This window comes from Periplaneta americana, chromosome 5 (genome assembly GCF_040183065.1).
Source record: "Periplaneta americana isolate PAMFEO1 chromosome 5, P.americana_PAMFEO1_priV1, whole genome shotgun sequence".
Taxonomy (NCBI): domain Eukaryota; kingdom Metazoa; phylum Arthropoda; class Insecta; order Blattodea; family Blattidae; genus Periplaneta; species Periplaneta americana.
In genome coordinates, this window is record NC_091121.1 from 86,530,270 (window position 1) to 86,547,275 (window position 17,006).

The 17,006-nt window shown below is 38.9% G+C and overlaps 1 protein-coding gene across 5 annotated transcripts in view; it reads left to right on the plus strand.

Annotated features, from left to right (window-relative positions):
• The window catches only part of LOC138699953 (protein sel-1 homolog 1-like), a 55,712-nt gene that overhangs the window by 8,051 nt on the left and 30,655 nt on the right, over window positions 1-17,006 (plus strand). For all 5 annotated transcript variants that reach the window (XM_069826184.1, XM_069826183.1, XM_069826186.1 and 2 more), the window contains exon 4: window positions 14,730-14,925. In XM_069826184.1, coding sequence (XP_069682285.1) covers window positions 14,730-14,925 — 196 coding nt within the window. The remainder of the gene's footprint in view (window positions 1-14,729; window positions 14,926-17,006) is intronic.

Here is a 17,006-nt window from a genome sequence, read left to right on the forward strand (position 1 = left end):
CAACGTTCTATCTATCGAGTCTTCGCCGGAAGAAAGACTATTAAGTTGGGCCGCCGACACCAAAAAAACTCAGTGTGTCGTGCCGTCGACACGAAAAGAAGTCGTAGTCCTGTCGACACAAAACAAAGTAGTTATTGTGCCCTGTATGTAGGGCCGCCGACACGATAAGAAGTTGTGATCGTCGACACGAAGCAAAATAGTTATTGTGTCCTGTATGTAGGGCCGCCGACACGATAAGAAGTTGTGTTTGTGCCCTGTATGTAGGGCCGCCGACACGATAAGAAGTTGTGATCGTGCCCTGTATGTAGGGCCGCCGACACGATGAGGTGTTGTGATGCTCTCCGCTCCCCGTCACCCTTATTTATAAAAACCTATCCTACGCTAAAACTAACTATCCTATTGGTTAAAAACTACGTCACTTAACCGGCCTAAAATCTATTCCCTATTGGTCCAAAGTGACCTCATAAGTTGAACCACGATCTCTTCTTATTGGGCGCGAAATACGTCATCTCTAAATTTAGACTTTGGACTTCCCACAACATCTAATTAGTTTGTAGATCTCTCAAGAATACTCGTTCTTTGGAAAACCCAAGCTTGGCAGTATCTTTCCCATGGGTCCAGTCCAATTTTGGCTTTTACGCTTGAAAGAGTGTCTATGCAAAACCCTGCCCAAGGTGGCCATAAATCTGTCCAATTCTGACAAGTGACGCAGACGAACACCTGCGTGGGAAGCTAATTCTAACCAAGTCGCTGGGACATCCCCGCGAATACATGTAACAAAAATATGGAGATATCACTTCGCTATTAAATCGGTCTCTCCCTCTCCTAATTACTGCTTCAAATGCCCATCTACATAACCATTGGAAATTCCCGAAAGAGTTTCCAATGTTATGAGATGTCCCCGCTTTCTGTCTATAACTAGCCTCCTAGTTCCCCTTCGCGGTCAGCCGGTGATACATTATTTACAATACAATCTGATTATAATGTCACTACAAACAATTACAATAAATAGTACATATATCTTCACAAGCCTTTCTATGTACACAACTCTCACACAATAAGCACAACAATGTACAATTTATATTCACATTTACATATTGTGACAGCGACGTGAGATTCGAGCTCACGACCAGCGTCCCGCAAGAGAGAAGATCGCGCGGAGCACTTTGGGATGGCGCGCGGCGGAGAGGGGAAAGGGCCAACGTGGCGAGAGAGTGGAGAGAGAGTGCGCGCGCATCTGGTGCTGGTAGAGAGGAGAGGGCTCTGGATTTTTCTGGAGTGCCATCTCTAGAGACACGTGGAACTTTCGAGGCTACGTCGCTGTGGTTATAAATTAAGGACGCGAAGGAACGACAGCAGTTTTCAGTTGATTAGTCAGCCAGTCAGTGAAAAAGTCAGAGCAAGCAAGCCAGTCTTGTGTACCGGAGTTCGACTCGAGTGTGCGTCCGCAACTGTATCAGCATCCGAAGGCCTGAGTTCGAGTGCAGTGGACCGCAGTTGGAGGGACCTGAGTTCGAGTACAGTGAACTGTCTCTGAAGGTCTGTGGTTCGAGATACTGTGAACTCGAGTGACTGAGCTAGAAGAACTGTGAACTGAGAACTGATAGTTCTGATTTGTAAATAGTGCTTTGTAAATATTAGTTAAGATAACAGTTCATTGTTGTTCGTAATAGTCCAAGTAAATTGTCATTGCCGTCAGTGGAGTGCTATAACGAATACTGTGTTGAGTGAAAATTCTATTGTTGACGAGAGCGTTTAAGGTGAATTGTAGAAAGGAATTATTGTTGGAAGAATAAAATCCTATTGTTGTGAGTTAAATAAATTTACAATATGTACAATACCATTCATTCACATATTTACATTTATTTATTCATTGATCAATTACACACTCTGCGTGCTTGGTTGTACCAGCCGCGCTGTACAGGTTCACCTGGCTGTACGCGTGAGACTAACTATCCTTACTCTTTCTCATTCCTGCCTCCTTGCCTCTCCTGTTTGAAAGGCCTCAAGAGTTGCTTGTGGTACCTTCCAACAGGTTTACTTTTTCCCCTTTCTACCAATTCGAAAGTATGGTCTCCGTATTTACTTTTAATTTCGTAGGGCCCCTTGTACAGTAACTCCATGCGTGAGTAACGTCCTCTAAGGGCGGAAGATAACTTCACGTCCCTTAGCAGTACCAAATCGCCGGTTGTGGGCTCCCATTTGTGGCGATATCTTTTGACTTTACCGAGTCTATACTCAGCCTTTTTCCTGATTCGGTCGAAAGCTAGTTTACACAGTAGTTTATCACTAGGAGGCTCACCCTCCTGTATTGCCTGCGGCAAACTCTTTATCATGGGATCAGGATCGATCCCTAACATCAGTTTGATCGGAGCTATTCCGGTCGTTGGATTGATAGAGTGGTTCATGACTCTCTCTATCACCTCACATTGCCTAAACCAGTCCTTATGATATCTGTGACACAGAATACGGAGGTACAATGATATATCCCTAAGCGCTCTTTCGCAGGGATTACCGCTGGGAAAGTATGCGGAGCAATTGTATAGCTTCACGCCCGCATCTTCCAGCCTTTTGCAAAACACTTTCGATTTATGTACCGACACATTGTCACTGAGCACCGCTGTTACCGGGCCGTACGTCGGTATGTAATCTCTAACCAGCTTGTCAGCACACAACTTACTAGAGATATTTCTTAAAGGGTAAATCTTTACAAATTTTGTGAATACATCGTACGTAACAAATATGTACCTGTGTCCGAAGGACGATGTGGGCATTGGACCGTGTTCGTCCACTGCTACAAGTTCATTCTTTTTATCCCTGATAATGACCTGTGGTACATTGTCATACCTTACATGTAGAGGTTTCGCCTTCTGGCAGACCTCGCAGCGAGATATTACCCTTCTAACCTTCTTTGCCAGTTGCTTAATATAAAATGATTCTGACATAGTTAAAATAATCCTACCACTCCCAGAGTGACACATAGATAGGTGAAAGTTATTTATAAGTTCATTCTCCATACTCGCAGGTATGTATATCTTCCACTTCTGGATATCCCTACCATGCAATTTATACAAGATACCAGAGCGCAATCCATACACTTCATCTTTCACCTGTGAGATTTCTCTAGCTTTGTCCATTAAGGCCCTTATCGTGGAATCCTCCTGCTGCAAATCTGCAAGTCTTCGAAATTTTCCCGTCAGAGCTCCATTCCTCGTGGAATCAATTTTCATCACGGCAATTTCGTACGCGGGGACGGTGATAGTTTCCGGTAGCCCCGATTTGGAATTCAAACGAGAGAGACAATCACCAAAGATATTGTCTGCCCCCGGAATATGTCGGATCGTCACATCATGAGCCAAAATTTCGTGCACATATCTAGATATTCTAGAGTTCGTCAATTTGCATCTACTCAGAAACGCTAGGCTTACATGGTCAGTAAATATGATGATCTGCCTATTAAAGATATACTGACGGAACTTCTGTAGTGCGAAGTACACAGCAGAAATCTCTAGTTCCGTGATTGATGCGTTGCTTTCGGTACGCGACAGTCCCCTAGACGCTGTGGCAATCACATGTCGCCTATTATCTTCATCTGTCTGACATAGAATTGCTCCATATCCATATGAAGACGCATCAGTATAAATCTGAAAAGGTAGGCTGTCGTTAGGCCTTTCCAACAGAATTGAGTCGGCGAAAAGCAGTTTCGTTCGATCGAATGCTTCCTGCTCTGCCGACCCCCACCTGAAGGGTGTATCCTTCTTCAACAATGCTCTGAGTGGGGCTACATGCTTAGCATAATTGACGAGAAACCGATTCTGGTATTGTAGGATACCTAGATATCTACGAACCTGTTTCCGGTTCTGCGGCGGCGGGATCCTCGAAATGCTCTGAATTCTCTCTTGGTCCGGTCTAATTCCGTCAGACGAAATTACGTAACCCAGGAAAACTGTCTCAACTTTAAAAAATGCTGTTTTCCCCAGCTTGACTGTCATACCAGCCTCTCTCAATTTAGTAAGTACAAAATCAATATCTCTAATATGCCTATCAACATTATTGCCATATATAAGAAAATCGTCAATGTACTGTGCCAGAAAACCTTTCGTCGAATCACCAAAAATTATGTCAAGTGCCCTTAGTAGCGCAGATCCAGAACTCGCGATGCCGAATGGGCATCGGGTATACTGATAAACTTTCCCGTTATGTAAGAACGCTGTGAATTTTCTCGAGTCCTCGTCCAGCGGGATCTGCCAATACGAACTGGTCAAGTCCAAACTAGTGAATATAGAACAGTCACTGATACGGCCTAACAAAGTGTCCACTGACTCCGTCCTGAAATTATCTTTAACTGAAAACGAGTTAACGTGTCGGGCATCGATCGTTACTCTTAAGCTTCCATTGGGCTTCCTAACCCAGCACAATGCATTTACGTAAGGCGAGTCTGATACTTCTATAACTCCATCTTTTAACATTTCATATATGACTTCGTCTGCCTGATCCCTTAAAGATAGGGGGATGGGTCTACATTTATGCCGAAATTCCTCCATTCCTACCACCTTAATTTTGTGTGTATACACTCTATACAGACCCGGCGCGTCTGAAAAGACATTTAAATGGCTTCCTACAACATCCATTAAGTGTTTTCTTTCACTCTCACTCAGGCCGTGTGCCTGGCTAACTTTATCTCTTACTATTTCGAAAGTATCTGTCCTCCTATTGTTAGATGCGACTACCTGCCTAAGATCGCCCCGCGAATCCCCATTACAATATCTGGCCCTACCGCTAATGAGATTACGTCCTATTTGTCTCGCCTGGACTAATTCGCCGATACACAACTCGCATTCTCCGCAGTCTACTTGACACACTCCCCTAGTTACCTCGTTACCTTCCCACGGGTTAACCTCTATAATTACATTCTTACAAATTTTGAGATGCTCTACGAAAAATAACTCTTCCTGTAATTCTATCTCTCCCGTGGTTCTCTCGTCTATCTCTGGTCTAGAACTATTCCTACTGAATGGGACATGGCCTACACTGCCGTTACCTGCCGTAACCCCTAGTCTGTTTTCCCTGAAATCTAATAGCGCGTACCATTCATAAAAGCTTTCTACTCCAATAATGATGTCGGTAGTCAACCTTTGTATCACAAGAAAAATCGCATTTAATTTCACGTCTCCGCACTCTAACTCGAACCATACTTGATATTTTACCTTTTCCTTCTTCTTGCTTAGGGCGCCCGCACAGTACAGTGAACATATGGGTAACGTTTGAAGTTTTATTCCTGAATCCCTAACCTTTTGAAAAAATTCCAAGCTGCATACATTATTTGTGGAGCCCGAGTCCAACAACACACAACACTTTATCCCAAATATTCTAGCATCTATATATGGCAATATATAAGTCCCATTATTTTCTAACTCTGGGTTAGTAATCTCGCTCTGTCTCTTTACGCTTACCGCGTTGGTGGATTCTTTTGATAATGACTTACTGCACTTAGCTACAGAAATCTCCGAACCCTTGAGACTTCTGTCTAGCAGTTTCCCGAGTGTGATGCAGTCGGTTCCACTGCTATCTCGTCTCTATTTCTACTATTTATAGGCTCCCGGCCCATATTCATTCTGACCGGACTTTGCTGACGTCCGTTCATGTCTCTATTCCTACTTTGTCCCACGTTACACTGTGTAGGTGGCCTATTGCACCCTTGTGAGGCCATTTCTTGTAGGACGTCTCGTCTTTCTCTCTCCTGCTCCTGTCTCCTCCAATCACCTCGATTTTGCGATCCCCTGCTAAAATTAGGCTGCCAGAATCCCTGTCTGTAATTCCTGTTCCGAAGCCAGTGTGGTTGGGTTCTAAGCCTACTATTTCCGTTCTCTTGTCTTCCCGTGTACCATCGTATGTGGTTAACCCTACGCACGGGACCAACACCTCCTCTATCGTTTCTCACCCTGTTATGATTGCTCTGGTTATTCCTAATATTATTGTAAGGACCCCCAAAGGGCGGGTCACTCTTCCTCTCCCTGTTGGGACCATTCCCTCCGTTCTGACCATTATGGTATCGACTATATGCATTGTTGGGGCTCCTATCACAACCCCAGCTACTCTGATTTTGGGCTCCCGTCCTTGGGGATGAAAAGGCTGTACTTGCCCCCTTCCCCGCTTTCTGGTCGGTGGGGCTTGAACCCTTTCCTTTACCATGTTCGTAATCTGCCTGTCCACTACATTCATAGTGCGTGGCGTCCGAACCGTCCAGCGCAGTCAATAGATCTATTGTTTCCCCGAAGTCTCGGGGCCCTGCTACGATCAGATTATATCTGATGTTCTCTGGATACTGCGAAATCACAGTTTGGATCAGCTCTGAATCCGGTATTGGCGGATTTAGGCTTTTCCCTTTCTTAACAAGTTCGAGAAAATAATCTATCATAGAGACGCCTCTTCCCGCGTCAAACCTGCTCTGATTATTTCCTTCCTAATTCTTTGTTGTTGTCTTTGTCCCAAGTATCTCCGAAAATTTTTCTCTGAATTCCTCATAGGTGACATTATCCCCTAGGACCATTAGCGCCCAGTTGAGTGGTCGGCTCTTTAGGCTCTTTCGTACGACAGTCATTTTTAATTCATCCGGCACCCCTCTTACTCTAAAGTACGTTTCTAGCTCACTTATGTAATTATGTGGGTTTGAAAATTCAACCTCATCAAAAATAGGGTAACCAATCTCATTCATAATGTGAGTGGGGTACTGAGGACGGCCTAAATATGCCTTGTCGTTTACATTTATCAACTCATTATGCACATCATCCCGTGAGGTCTGACATTCCTCACCAACACAATTGTTGACATGTCTTACATTTATGTTACTACCTGATGCCGGGCTCTCACTTGTGCCCTCTTGTCTAGAAACTGCACGGTCCGAGTTGCTATGTCCGCTTAAATTTGCGGGACTATCCCCATTTAGTACGTCGTTTATTGTGTTTAATTTACTTCTTAATTCTTCCAAACATTCGTTATCCGCCCTTTCTTTATTCTTTATGGCTTGCTTGAGACCGTCCACTTCCTGATCCATCTCACCTATTTTCTCTTCCACCGAATTCTGAATTTCTCGAACCTTCTCCACTATCGCTTCCTCAACAGCTGATTTTAGATCGCTATTCTCTTTCATAGCGCTATCTCTAACTCTGACTTCTAAATCCTTCATACTTTCTGACATCCTATCCATAGCTATCTTCAGTTGGTTCTCCATTCCAATCCCGTTCTCGGCTAATTTCCCCTCTAGCTTCTCTATTTTGTCTTCCATCTTGTTTCCTCTTTCCGCTAATTTTGCAATATGATCTCTAATCTCCTTCGAACTTTCCCCCAATCTATTTTCCATATGTTTTATTTGTTCTCTACTTTCCCTTGAATTATTTTCTAATTTAGTTTCCATTTGTTTTATTTGTTCTCTACTTTCCCTTGAATTGTTGTCTAATTTATTTTCCATGAATTGTCTCATCTGCTCCCATAACTGTTCTAGCGTCATTTCCCCTTTGCCACTGTCTCTACTCTGTTGCTTTTCCACTGTTCGCTCTCCCTCTATTTCCTGTCCTGCGTTATTCTCGACCTCCTCCCTAATTTCCATAATTTCCTCGTCCTTCCTTTGCTCCATGGTTCCCTTGTTTCTATTTCCTCGTCTTTCTCGTATTTTCCTAACTACCTTACTCCTATGGCTACGTAGTATCATCTATATGCTACTCTGTCATCTATCCGACGCTTGCTTTCCCAATAATCGTCTAACTAGGCCTGTATTTGCACTCTACTCACTTCCAACAAATTACGCAATACACTTGTTTCACTCTTTCCCCCAAAATCACACAAAAAAAAATACTTATATATATATATATATATATATATATATATATATATATATATATATATATACCCAAAATATCACACCAGAAATTGAAACATATACACTTTATAATTATTCCTCCAAAATATCATATACATATATACACATTTATACGTCCTCCCTTCATACTTGCCACCGCCTCTCCGAGTTGCCTTCTCTGGTGGTCTCCGTGTTGCCTTCTCTGGTGTTGTCGTGATGTCGCGATGGCCTGGTCCTATTCCCGCCTTCCAGCGTCGTTCCTTGGCTATGCAGGGCTGAACTGCTCCGTCCGGTCCTCCGCGTTGTTTGGTGCTGTGTTCGCACCCGGGGCCGGTCACTGGAACAGCTGTCTTCCTTCGAGCCCCACGTTGGGAAGCGCCATTTGAGGGTGGGTGCGTCTCGGTGTTGCGTGAGATTCACTCAGGGTAGCCGAGGTACGGTTGTGGTGTAGGATGATGTCAGGAATATTACCAAGCCGGCTACTTATATAAAAGGCAGTGTAAACTCCAAAACTATAAGTTTATTGTCGTATTCACTTGGTAAATCCTAGAGTATGTATTTCCGGCTGACTTATAATTCAATCGTTGGTCGCACTTCTGTATTGACTCTATGGCAGCTCCGAATAAGCTCTGTCCGATACTATAAATTCAATACTCTGCCCAGTACACTATGATCGAAGCTCCTAAACGTTGACGAGTAGTCTCACCGATGACAACGTTCTATCTATCGAGTCTTCGCCGGAAGAAAGACTATTAAGTTGGGCCGCCGACACCAAAAAAACTCAGTGTGTCGTGCCGTCGACACGAAAAGAAGTCGTAGTCCTGTCGACACAAAACAAAGTAGTTATTGTGCCCTGTATGTAGGGCTGCCGACACGATAAGAAGTTGTGATCGTCGACACGAAGCGAAATAGTTATTGTGCCCTGTATGTAGGGCCGCTGACACGATAAGAAATTGTGTTTGTGCCCTGTATGTAGGGCCGCCGACACGATAAGAAGTTGTGATCGTGCCCTGTATGTAGGGCCGCCGACACGATGAGGTGTTGTGATGCTCTCCGCTCCCCGTCACCCTTATTTATAAAAACCTATCCTACGCTAAAACTAACTATCCTATTGGTTAAAAACTACGTCACTTAACCGGCCTAAAATCTATTCCCTATTGGTCCAAAGTGACCTCATAAGTTGAACCACGATCTCTTCTTATTGGGCGCGAAATACGTCATCTCTAAATTTAGACTTTGGACTTCCCACAACATCTAATTAGTTTGTAGATCTCTCAAGAATACCCGTTCTTTGGAAAACCCAAGCTTGGCAGTATCTTTCCCATGGGTCCAGTCCAATTTTGGCTTTTACGCTTGAAAGAGTGTCTATGCAAAACCCTGCCCAAGGTGGCCATAAATCTGTCCAATTCTGACAAGTGACGCAGACGAACACCTGCGTGGGAAGCTAATTCTAACCAAGTCGCTGGGACATCCCCGCGAATACATGTAACAAAAATATGGAGATATCACTTCGCTATTAAATCGGTCTCTCCCTCTCCTAATTACTGCTTCAAACGAGCAGTGTTAGATAAAGAGTTTGTATGTGATTTAAATGCTATAAAACCTACTCTACAGAAAAGAGGAGGACCACATGCAAAGTCTGGAGAGAGCAGTAGTAGGTCTGAGTGTAGAAAAACTCAAAATGTAAGAAAATCTGCAGAGATCGCGAAAAATTTAACATTCGCTGCAAAAATAAAGTAAGTGCAGAAATAACTGGCATTGACAGGAATCTCATCCATAGATGTGGAATTATACTTGCAACCATATCCTGTGGATCTGAAATAAACACAAATGAATTTGAAAAATATGCAACTGAGACTGCCAGATTATTTGTCTCACTGTACTCTTGTTATCCCATGCCTGTCACTGTACATAAAATACACATTCATGGTTCGACTATTATTTCCGAGGCATTACTTCCAATTGAATAGTGAATTTACAAAATGACTTATATCCCTAGAAGTAGTTTTGAGAAAATTAAAGACAACTGTTTTTGACTTCGCTGAACCATATATTGTTACAATATAATTTTTTATATGTAAGAGAAAAAATTTTAGTATAAAAATTCATACTTTTGTACTCTTCTTCAGGTTGTAAAAAATTTAATTATCTTCAGGACTTAAGTTGTTCTGCAAATTAACTTCCATTCTGCATCATAATTATTAGGTTATTGACACATAAACATGTTTAACTAAATGTATTTAGCCTATACAAAAATCATAAAATATCCTTATTGAAATTGTTGAATAACATTATTTTGAACAATTTTTTAATCACAAGAGCACAGACCTCTGATGGAGAAAAGTATGATGTTGAAGAAATGTTTCTGAGCAGTTATTGCCATTAAGAATTTGATTAGTGGGCTGTTCTTATTTTGTCCCGGACAACTGTTGCAGAACAACCACAGTTCATTAATATACTGGATGTGACATAGTTATCGAAGTAGTGTGCAGGAGAAAATTACATACCTCATTAAGACGTTTCTTGGCCTGTCCCTCATGGTAGACACAAAAGGACATTTCACTAGTTTTCATGCTGTGCACAGAGAAAACTGAGACGGTGAGCTGGCGATAGTAGTACATATCTTGAACTGGTGTTAGGCAAGCATACATTTTTCATGTAGTCAAATGTGACAGCAAGAAAATCCTCTCTCTCTAGATACTTAACTTGGCTCCATTTTGCAATACTTTTTACTTCAGCTACAAGTTCAGCACGATTACTGAACATATTGCTTTTCATTTTCATGCTCTGTTTTTCAAACGTAATAAATTTTCTCAACTGATGACAACAGACAAAAAACATTTTGTCAGCTGATTGTATAATTAAAATTACTTATTATGTAAGTTTCTTCAGTACTTGACAGGCAAAACACCTTAAGACCAGGACTAAATTCGTTTTACCCCTTAACCAAATATTCTACTGCTAAGGAAAACTATACAAAAGTCGTGGATTAAAGTCATTCTGTTACTAAACGATGACCCTTGCACATAGTAACATAATCATGCTCTCAACTCAAAACTCCCAAAATGTGGACTCAAGTCGTTTTGCAAATTTATCATTCAATTGGACAAATATCGGAAGAAGCACAAGAAGCAAGGTATAAACACCTTAAGCAATTTCGTGAACTGTATTCCAGAAAGATTTCAAGAGAGGCCATTAATCGGGATATATTCAATCGACTCCTTGCCACCTCTGATCCTTTTATAACATCCTTCCGCCAAGAGAACCGAACAAAATACAAAAAAAGTATACTACATGTGGAAGTCATAAACCTATTGAGTTCTGAAACAAACAAGGGATGGCTCAGGCCTACTGCAAGCGCATTCACAACTTTTGGAGGGGAGGACAGTACCAATAGTAGTAACAGTGATCAATGAACATTCTTTACCCTACTAAAGTGCTAAAGTGTTTCTGATTCTGTATTGTGTACGTGCTCACTTAGAATTTATTATTTATTAAGTGCCTCTGTAATAAATATAATAAACAGTGTAGTTACTTTAACCATTAAAAAGTTACTATTAAACAGTCATGAACATAATCGTAAAATGTTTGTAATACTTAATGCACAGATTAATTCAATCAATACTAATATATATATATATATATATATATATAAAGTGTTAAATTAAGCACCTTTATTATGGACGAAAAAAACTGGGTCTACCACTTCACTGTTCAAGTATACCCAGCGGAACGCGAGCCATCAGTTGAGAAACATTGTCCTAAGATAAGCAAGTGGAGCTGATATATTGTTAATATGATATTATCTTTCAGTTGGTACCAAAAATTGGTAAAAAAAAGTGTTGAAGTGGCTTTTAGTATTTTTGGCCAGCTTTTGTGCCTCTAGGAAACACTGTGCCATGCCTGAGCGCAACTTCGGATCGACAGGCAAGCACCTGAGTCGACTGAGCTAAGATGGTTGCTTCTCACAATGTTATTGGAACTTCATTGAATGAAATTGGTTGAGATAGAGGAAGAAAAAATTATTCAGACTTAAACTCCATTAGTTTTAATTTATCTTAACTGAATATGAAGGTAAAGACTGCTTACACTTAATGACTGCTCATGAGGGCTTCATGCTTTTCATGACATCGGCACTAGAATGAGGTGGTGTGGTCAGCAAGACACTCAGACTGTCTTTTAACCTTGAACATATATGCAACTCTTTGCTGAGCCTTTACTGTAAAAAAGATTTCTAATTTTCAAACATAAGAGTGGGTTCAGCAGTTCAGTGGGTTAAATAATAAAATATGTATCTTAAAATGAAAGGCACGAGGTTGAAGAAATGTTGGAACATAAAAACAAGTCTGACCAAATAGGTTTGAACCAGACTCTGATAAACTAATCCTAATCCTGTTATTATTAAGAAAAAGATGTAATTTACAATATGATTATTTTCAAGATCTGCAAAGTGGAGTTTATAGAAAAGTTTAATAGCAATTTTTCTAAGGGCTAGCAAATCAGATAGTGAGAGTTAGAATATTGTTAATATTTCGAATCTCTCACTCCCTGCTGAACATCAGACTTTCTGCTTTTTTTTTTTTTTTAATATGACATGAAACTCCCTTCTCCTCCTCATACAATAATTACTTACAGTGTGCAAGCTGCAAGCATTGGGAGATATACATAAAAGGAGCATATTCTCTGGAGAAATCTCTCTTGAGCAATACATGTTGTAAGAACATTTTCTCTGTTTCATATACATAAAATCTGCCTGCAGCCACATGAGGTTGCTCTGTGACTCTAAGAATTTACTCCTCTTTCATTTGTTATCTAGTGCAGCTGTATAAACAAAAGTCTACTCCACACTAAACAATTTCCTAGTGGTGGTGACAAGGTAACAAGTTAGAGTTGAGTGTCATAATTGACCTTCTCATTTAAATATAACATAAACAGAGGAAGAAAGTGGAGTTGAATCTCAAGCAGGGTTCATGGATGTCATAAAGCGGATTCGATAATTTTTTGCAAATGTAATTTACAGGATGTAAAAAAAAATAATAATAAAAACAATAGTTAAAATGTACAAAACAAATTTGGTTCAGACAACAAAGAGATACATATAAGAAAAAGGATCTTCAATGTGAAATATAGATTGAACCAAGAAACGATTTGAAGATGACTGGAAATAAACAAACTGAAAGAGTACCAGTACCTTACGTTTATATTCTTGTAATTATTAACAATCCAAAAGATATATATGCACATGCATCACTTTTTGAATGCATGTTATCATTGAATTTTATAAGTTGTTTTAATATTTTTACGTATGATAATGTTCCTATACTGTTTTATTCATTATGTATGCATTTTATATTTCATATTTCACTTGCGTTCAATTTGTCTAATTTATTGCTTTCACCTGATGATGATTTCTTGTAAAATCGAAAATATTCGTGGATACAACCAAGAATTATGTGATCATTGTAACAAAAGTTGTTTTTGTACTAATCTGATAAGTTGTTGACTGAAATTGTAATATAATTTTTCTTTTCTTTACTAAATAAAGCTCTACCTATAGTTTTGTTACAATACTGTTACCCTAGAAAGTGTTGCTTTAGTCAAGTTACATTTTCCTTCTGAAATCTGTAAATGTCATTATGATCAACCAATGCAGAATTTCTGAGAGCTTTATAAGCTTTCTTCAGTTCATAAAACACATTGCTCACTCTGTAAGTTTTATGTATATGAATGTGACAACTTTCTCCAGAGTCAAGAGAAGATTACTCTTGTTTGTATATGTCACTCATTGTGTGTTTTCATCAGAGACAAGAACAACTGTGAAATTCTCATTGAATGCTTGAAATCGTGAAACATAAAAAGCATTGTTGACAAGATTTTTTTTTCTTCCTTAAAGCATGTGAAAATGTTTTTAGGAAACATTGACATATGTCTGTTATGTTTTCTATTGAAAGGTACTTCTTCCAAGGTTCAAAGATTTCAGTCAAAGAATATTGTGAAGGTTGAGATTGGATACAGTAAAATCCCTCGTAACTGGCACCCATGTAACTGGCAATACCAAAATAACGACACTTTTGACTGGACAAAAACAAGAAAAAAGTTTAAATCTGCCAGATTGCCATAGTCTGGGCCATCAGTTTTGCCTCATTAGGAAGTTCGCACGAACTTTTATTTTCAGCGAATATTCGAACTTAAAATTTGTGTTGTGTGATGTGTTTCAATAAAGAAAATTGACACAGCTTTTATGCTTATTTAGTTATGTTCGGGTGCTCAGCGTTACCACATTAGGAAGTTCACATAAACTTTCGTTTTCAGGGAATATTCTAAACTAAAATTAGTGTATTATTTGTGTTGTGGAATGTGTTTTAATAAAGAAAATCCACACAGTTTTTATGTTTAGTTAGTTATGTTCGGGCCATCAGTGTTGCCTCATTAGGAAGTTCGCACGAACTTTCATTTTCAGTGAACATTCGAACCTAGAATTAGTGTATTATTTGTGTTGTGTGATGTGTTTTAATAAGGAAAATTCACACAGTTTTTATGTTTATTCAGTTATGAGCAAGTGATAGAGAAATAAGCTTCATAAGGCTGCAGTTTCAACATTTGGCACCATGAAATACGAACTTTTTTTTTTATATATACTGGTATTTATTCAATTATCCGGCAAAATCTTATATCCGGAATTAGCCTGGTCCCTTTGGTGCCGGTTAAGAGGGATTCTATTGTATGACTGTACAAAGTCAGTTCATTGCCTTGAATAACATTCTGTTTATTATACATATATTTGAAAAAAAAATAAAGTTCTGCACTTTGACATGTTCAGTGAGTAGCTGTTCGAAATTTTTACAGTGAGGTTCTTGCGATTTTGAATTTGCAGGGCTTGGGCTTTTTGTATGCCACAGGCATTGCTGTGAATGCCAGTCAAGCAAGAGCCCTCGTTCATTATACATTTGGCGCAATTGGTGGCAGTTCTTGGGCACAAATGGCTTTGGGTTATCGTTATTGGTCTGGCGTCACAGTTGCTGCAAGCTGCGAAAAAGCCTTGGATTTCTACAGGAAAGTTGCAAACAAAGGTAAGTGCTGGATCTTCTTCTGTATAATAGATTCATTACTGATGGTACTCAAGAGGAAGTCATGGAAGTATGTGTTGAGGTTGGTAAAGATGGAATAAAACAATTTTGAACATTTTTGTTGTATTTCAGATTGTAACAAGGATAAAGGCTGGTTAGAAGTAGTTACGAAATAATTTTGAAAATTTTCATTGCAATTTTCTTTCTAGACCTTAAAAAATAAATCCTGGAAAGTTTTACACATTGAAACATTCCATATATGAACGGATATATTAAAATTCTTATCTTTGAAGAATAAAAGAAGGAAGGCAACTGAATTTGTTCAGTGAAGAATATTTTTATGAAACTTGTATGTTCATTTTACTTTCCAAATTAAGAAAATTCGTATATATGTGTGCATTTGCTCTCGTGTTGTGTGTGTTGTTAAATATTAAAAAAATGCACAACAATTTATATCACTCTTACCTGGAATTTTGGAAGAAAATTGAGACATACACAGGAGTAATTATGAGAACATCTTACAACTTTAATGAATTTTAGAAATGCATTACTCATAACATAAATATGAAAGATAGCAACTTTCCTTTTATACAGTATTTTTCCTTCGAATGTCATTGGGAAGGCATTTTTACAGTTCATTCAGCTGAGCTTTTCTCAATGTATACAGTATAGTTGTTGTGAACTTATTCTTTTACCAATATATACAGTACAGTGTTGTTCTTGCCAACTTATAAAATACTGCCTGTTACTTCAGTACTTACTGTATAACTTAATTTGCATACAGTTTTTTTATAGCACATGATATTTTGTTTATACTGTCTACAGCCTATGCAGCACAATGAGGTGACAGCTATACTATATTTTCTTACACTTTCTCTGGTACATAAATATCTTTGGAAAATACTTATGTGACTTTATTCTCTTTGTAGAAAACATTTTTCTTATTGTATCAGTATGTGCAATGCTTGAAATGTAATTTTGTTTCATGCTTAATATTTATTTTACTATTCTTTTAGAGCAGTGGTTCTCAAATTTCAAACTTCTTAGGATATATTGCGTGGTGGTCCCTTTACAAATTTGTAAATGGCCTGCGGATCCTTTTTCTTAAAAAAAATAGTAATTAAAAATTGAAATTAACGACAATTAACATATAGGCTACTGTTACTAAAACATTTTTTGACAAACAGTTATTACATTCAATGTGATGGGTGCATCTGCTTTGCCTGAACCAGTTCTACGTTTGGCTTTGTTTTGGCTAGTGCAACTCTCATATCATTTGTTGCATCTAATCTGTTTCGGTATTTTTTTTGATACCAAGTAGTGTGGAAAACGTCGTCTCACACTCATAGATGGTTGCAGATGGAATCAACACCCTTAGAGCCATTTTTGCAACATCGGAATAGAACTGTGCCATTTCAATCCAAAAATTACTACAACACATTTTATGGAAAACATGTTTTGCACCCTCATCACTTGTCAAATCAATAAACTGTTCTTGAATTAAATTGTCCTCCGAAGACAGATCACTAATGGTGAGTACAAACAAGTTGTTAATAAATCGATAGTATTTTTCAAATTCTTGTAAGTTAGGAAAATAATGAGAAATTTCTTCGCTAAGAATTTATACATGGTGTTTCATTACCTCAAGGATATCTTCATCAATCACATTTTCATCAATATATGTGTTTAGCTGTGAAAATGGGGCAAAGTTCTTCTTCTCTAACTTTGAATGCTGTAGTTCGAGCCTCATTTTGAAAGCTGTCAATTTTTCATGACAACCCACAGTCTGTGGTGCACTCTGGATAGTTCCTGACGAACTAAGTGGTCTGTGATCCTTGGCATGTGTGATCTGTACTCATAGAGTCAGTGCGAATAATGGCAAGTTAAGGTTCCTGCTATTGCACAAAAATTAGTAGTAGTAGTAGTAGTAGTAATAATAATAATAATAATAATAATAATAATAATAATAATAATAATAATACAGTTAATTTTATAGATTATTTTTTTTATTGCAAAATTGTTTAGCCTTACATTCTCTTGTCTTTCCATCCCACTTAACAAAGTTCAATGTAAAATACAGCTGA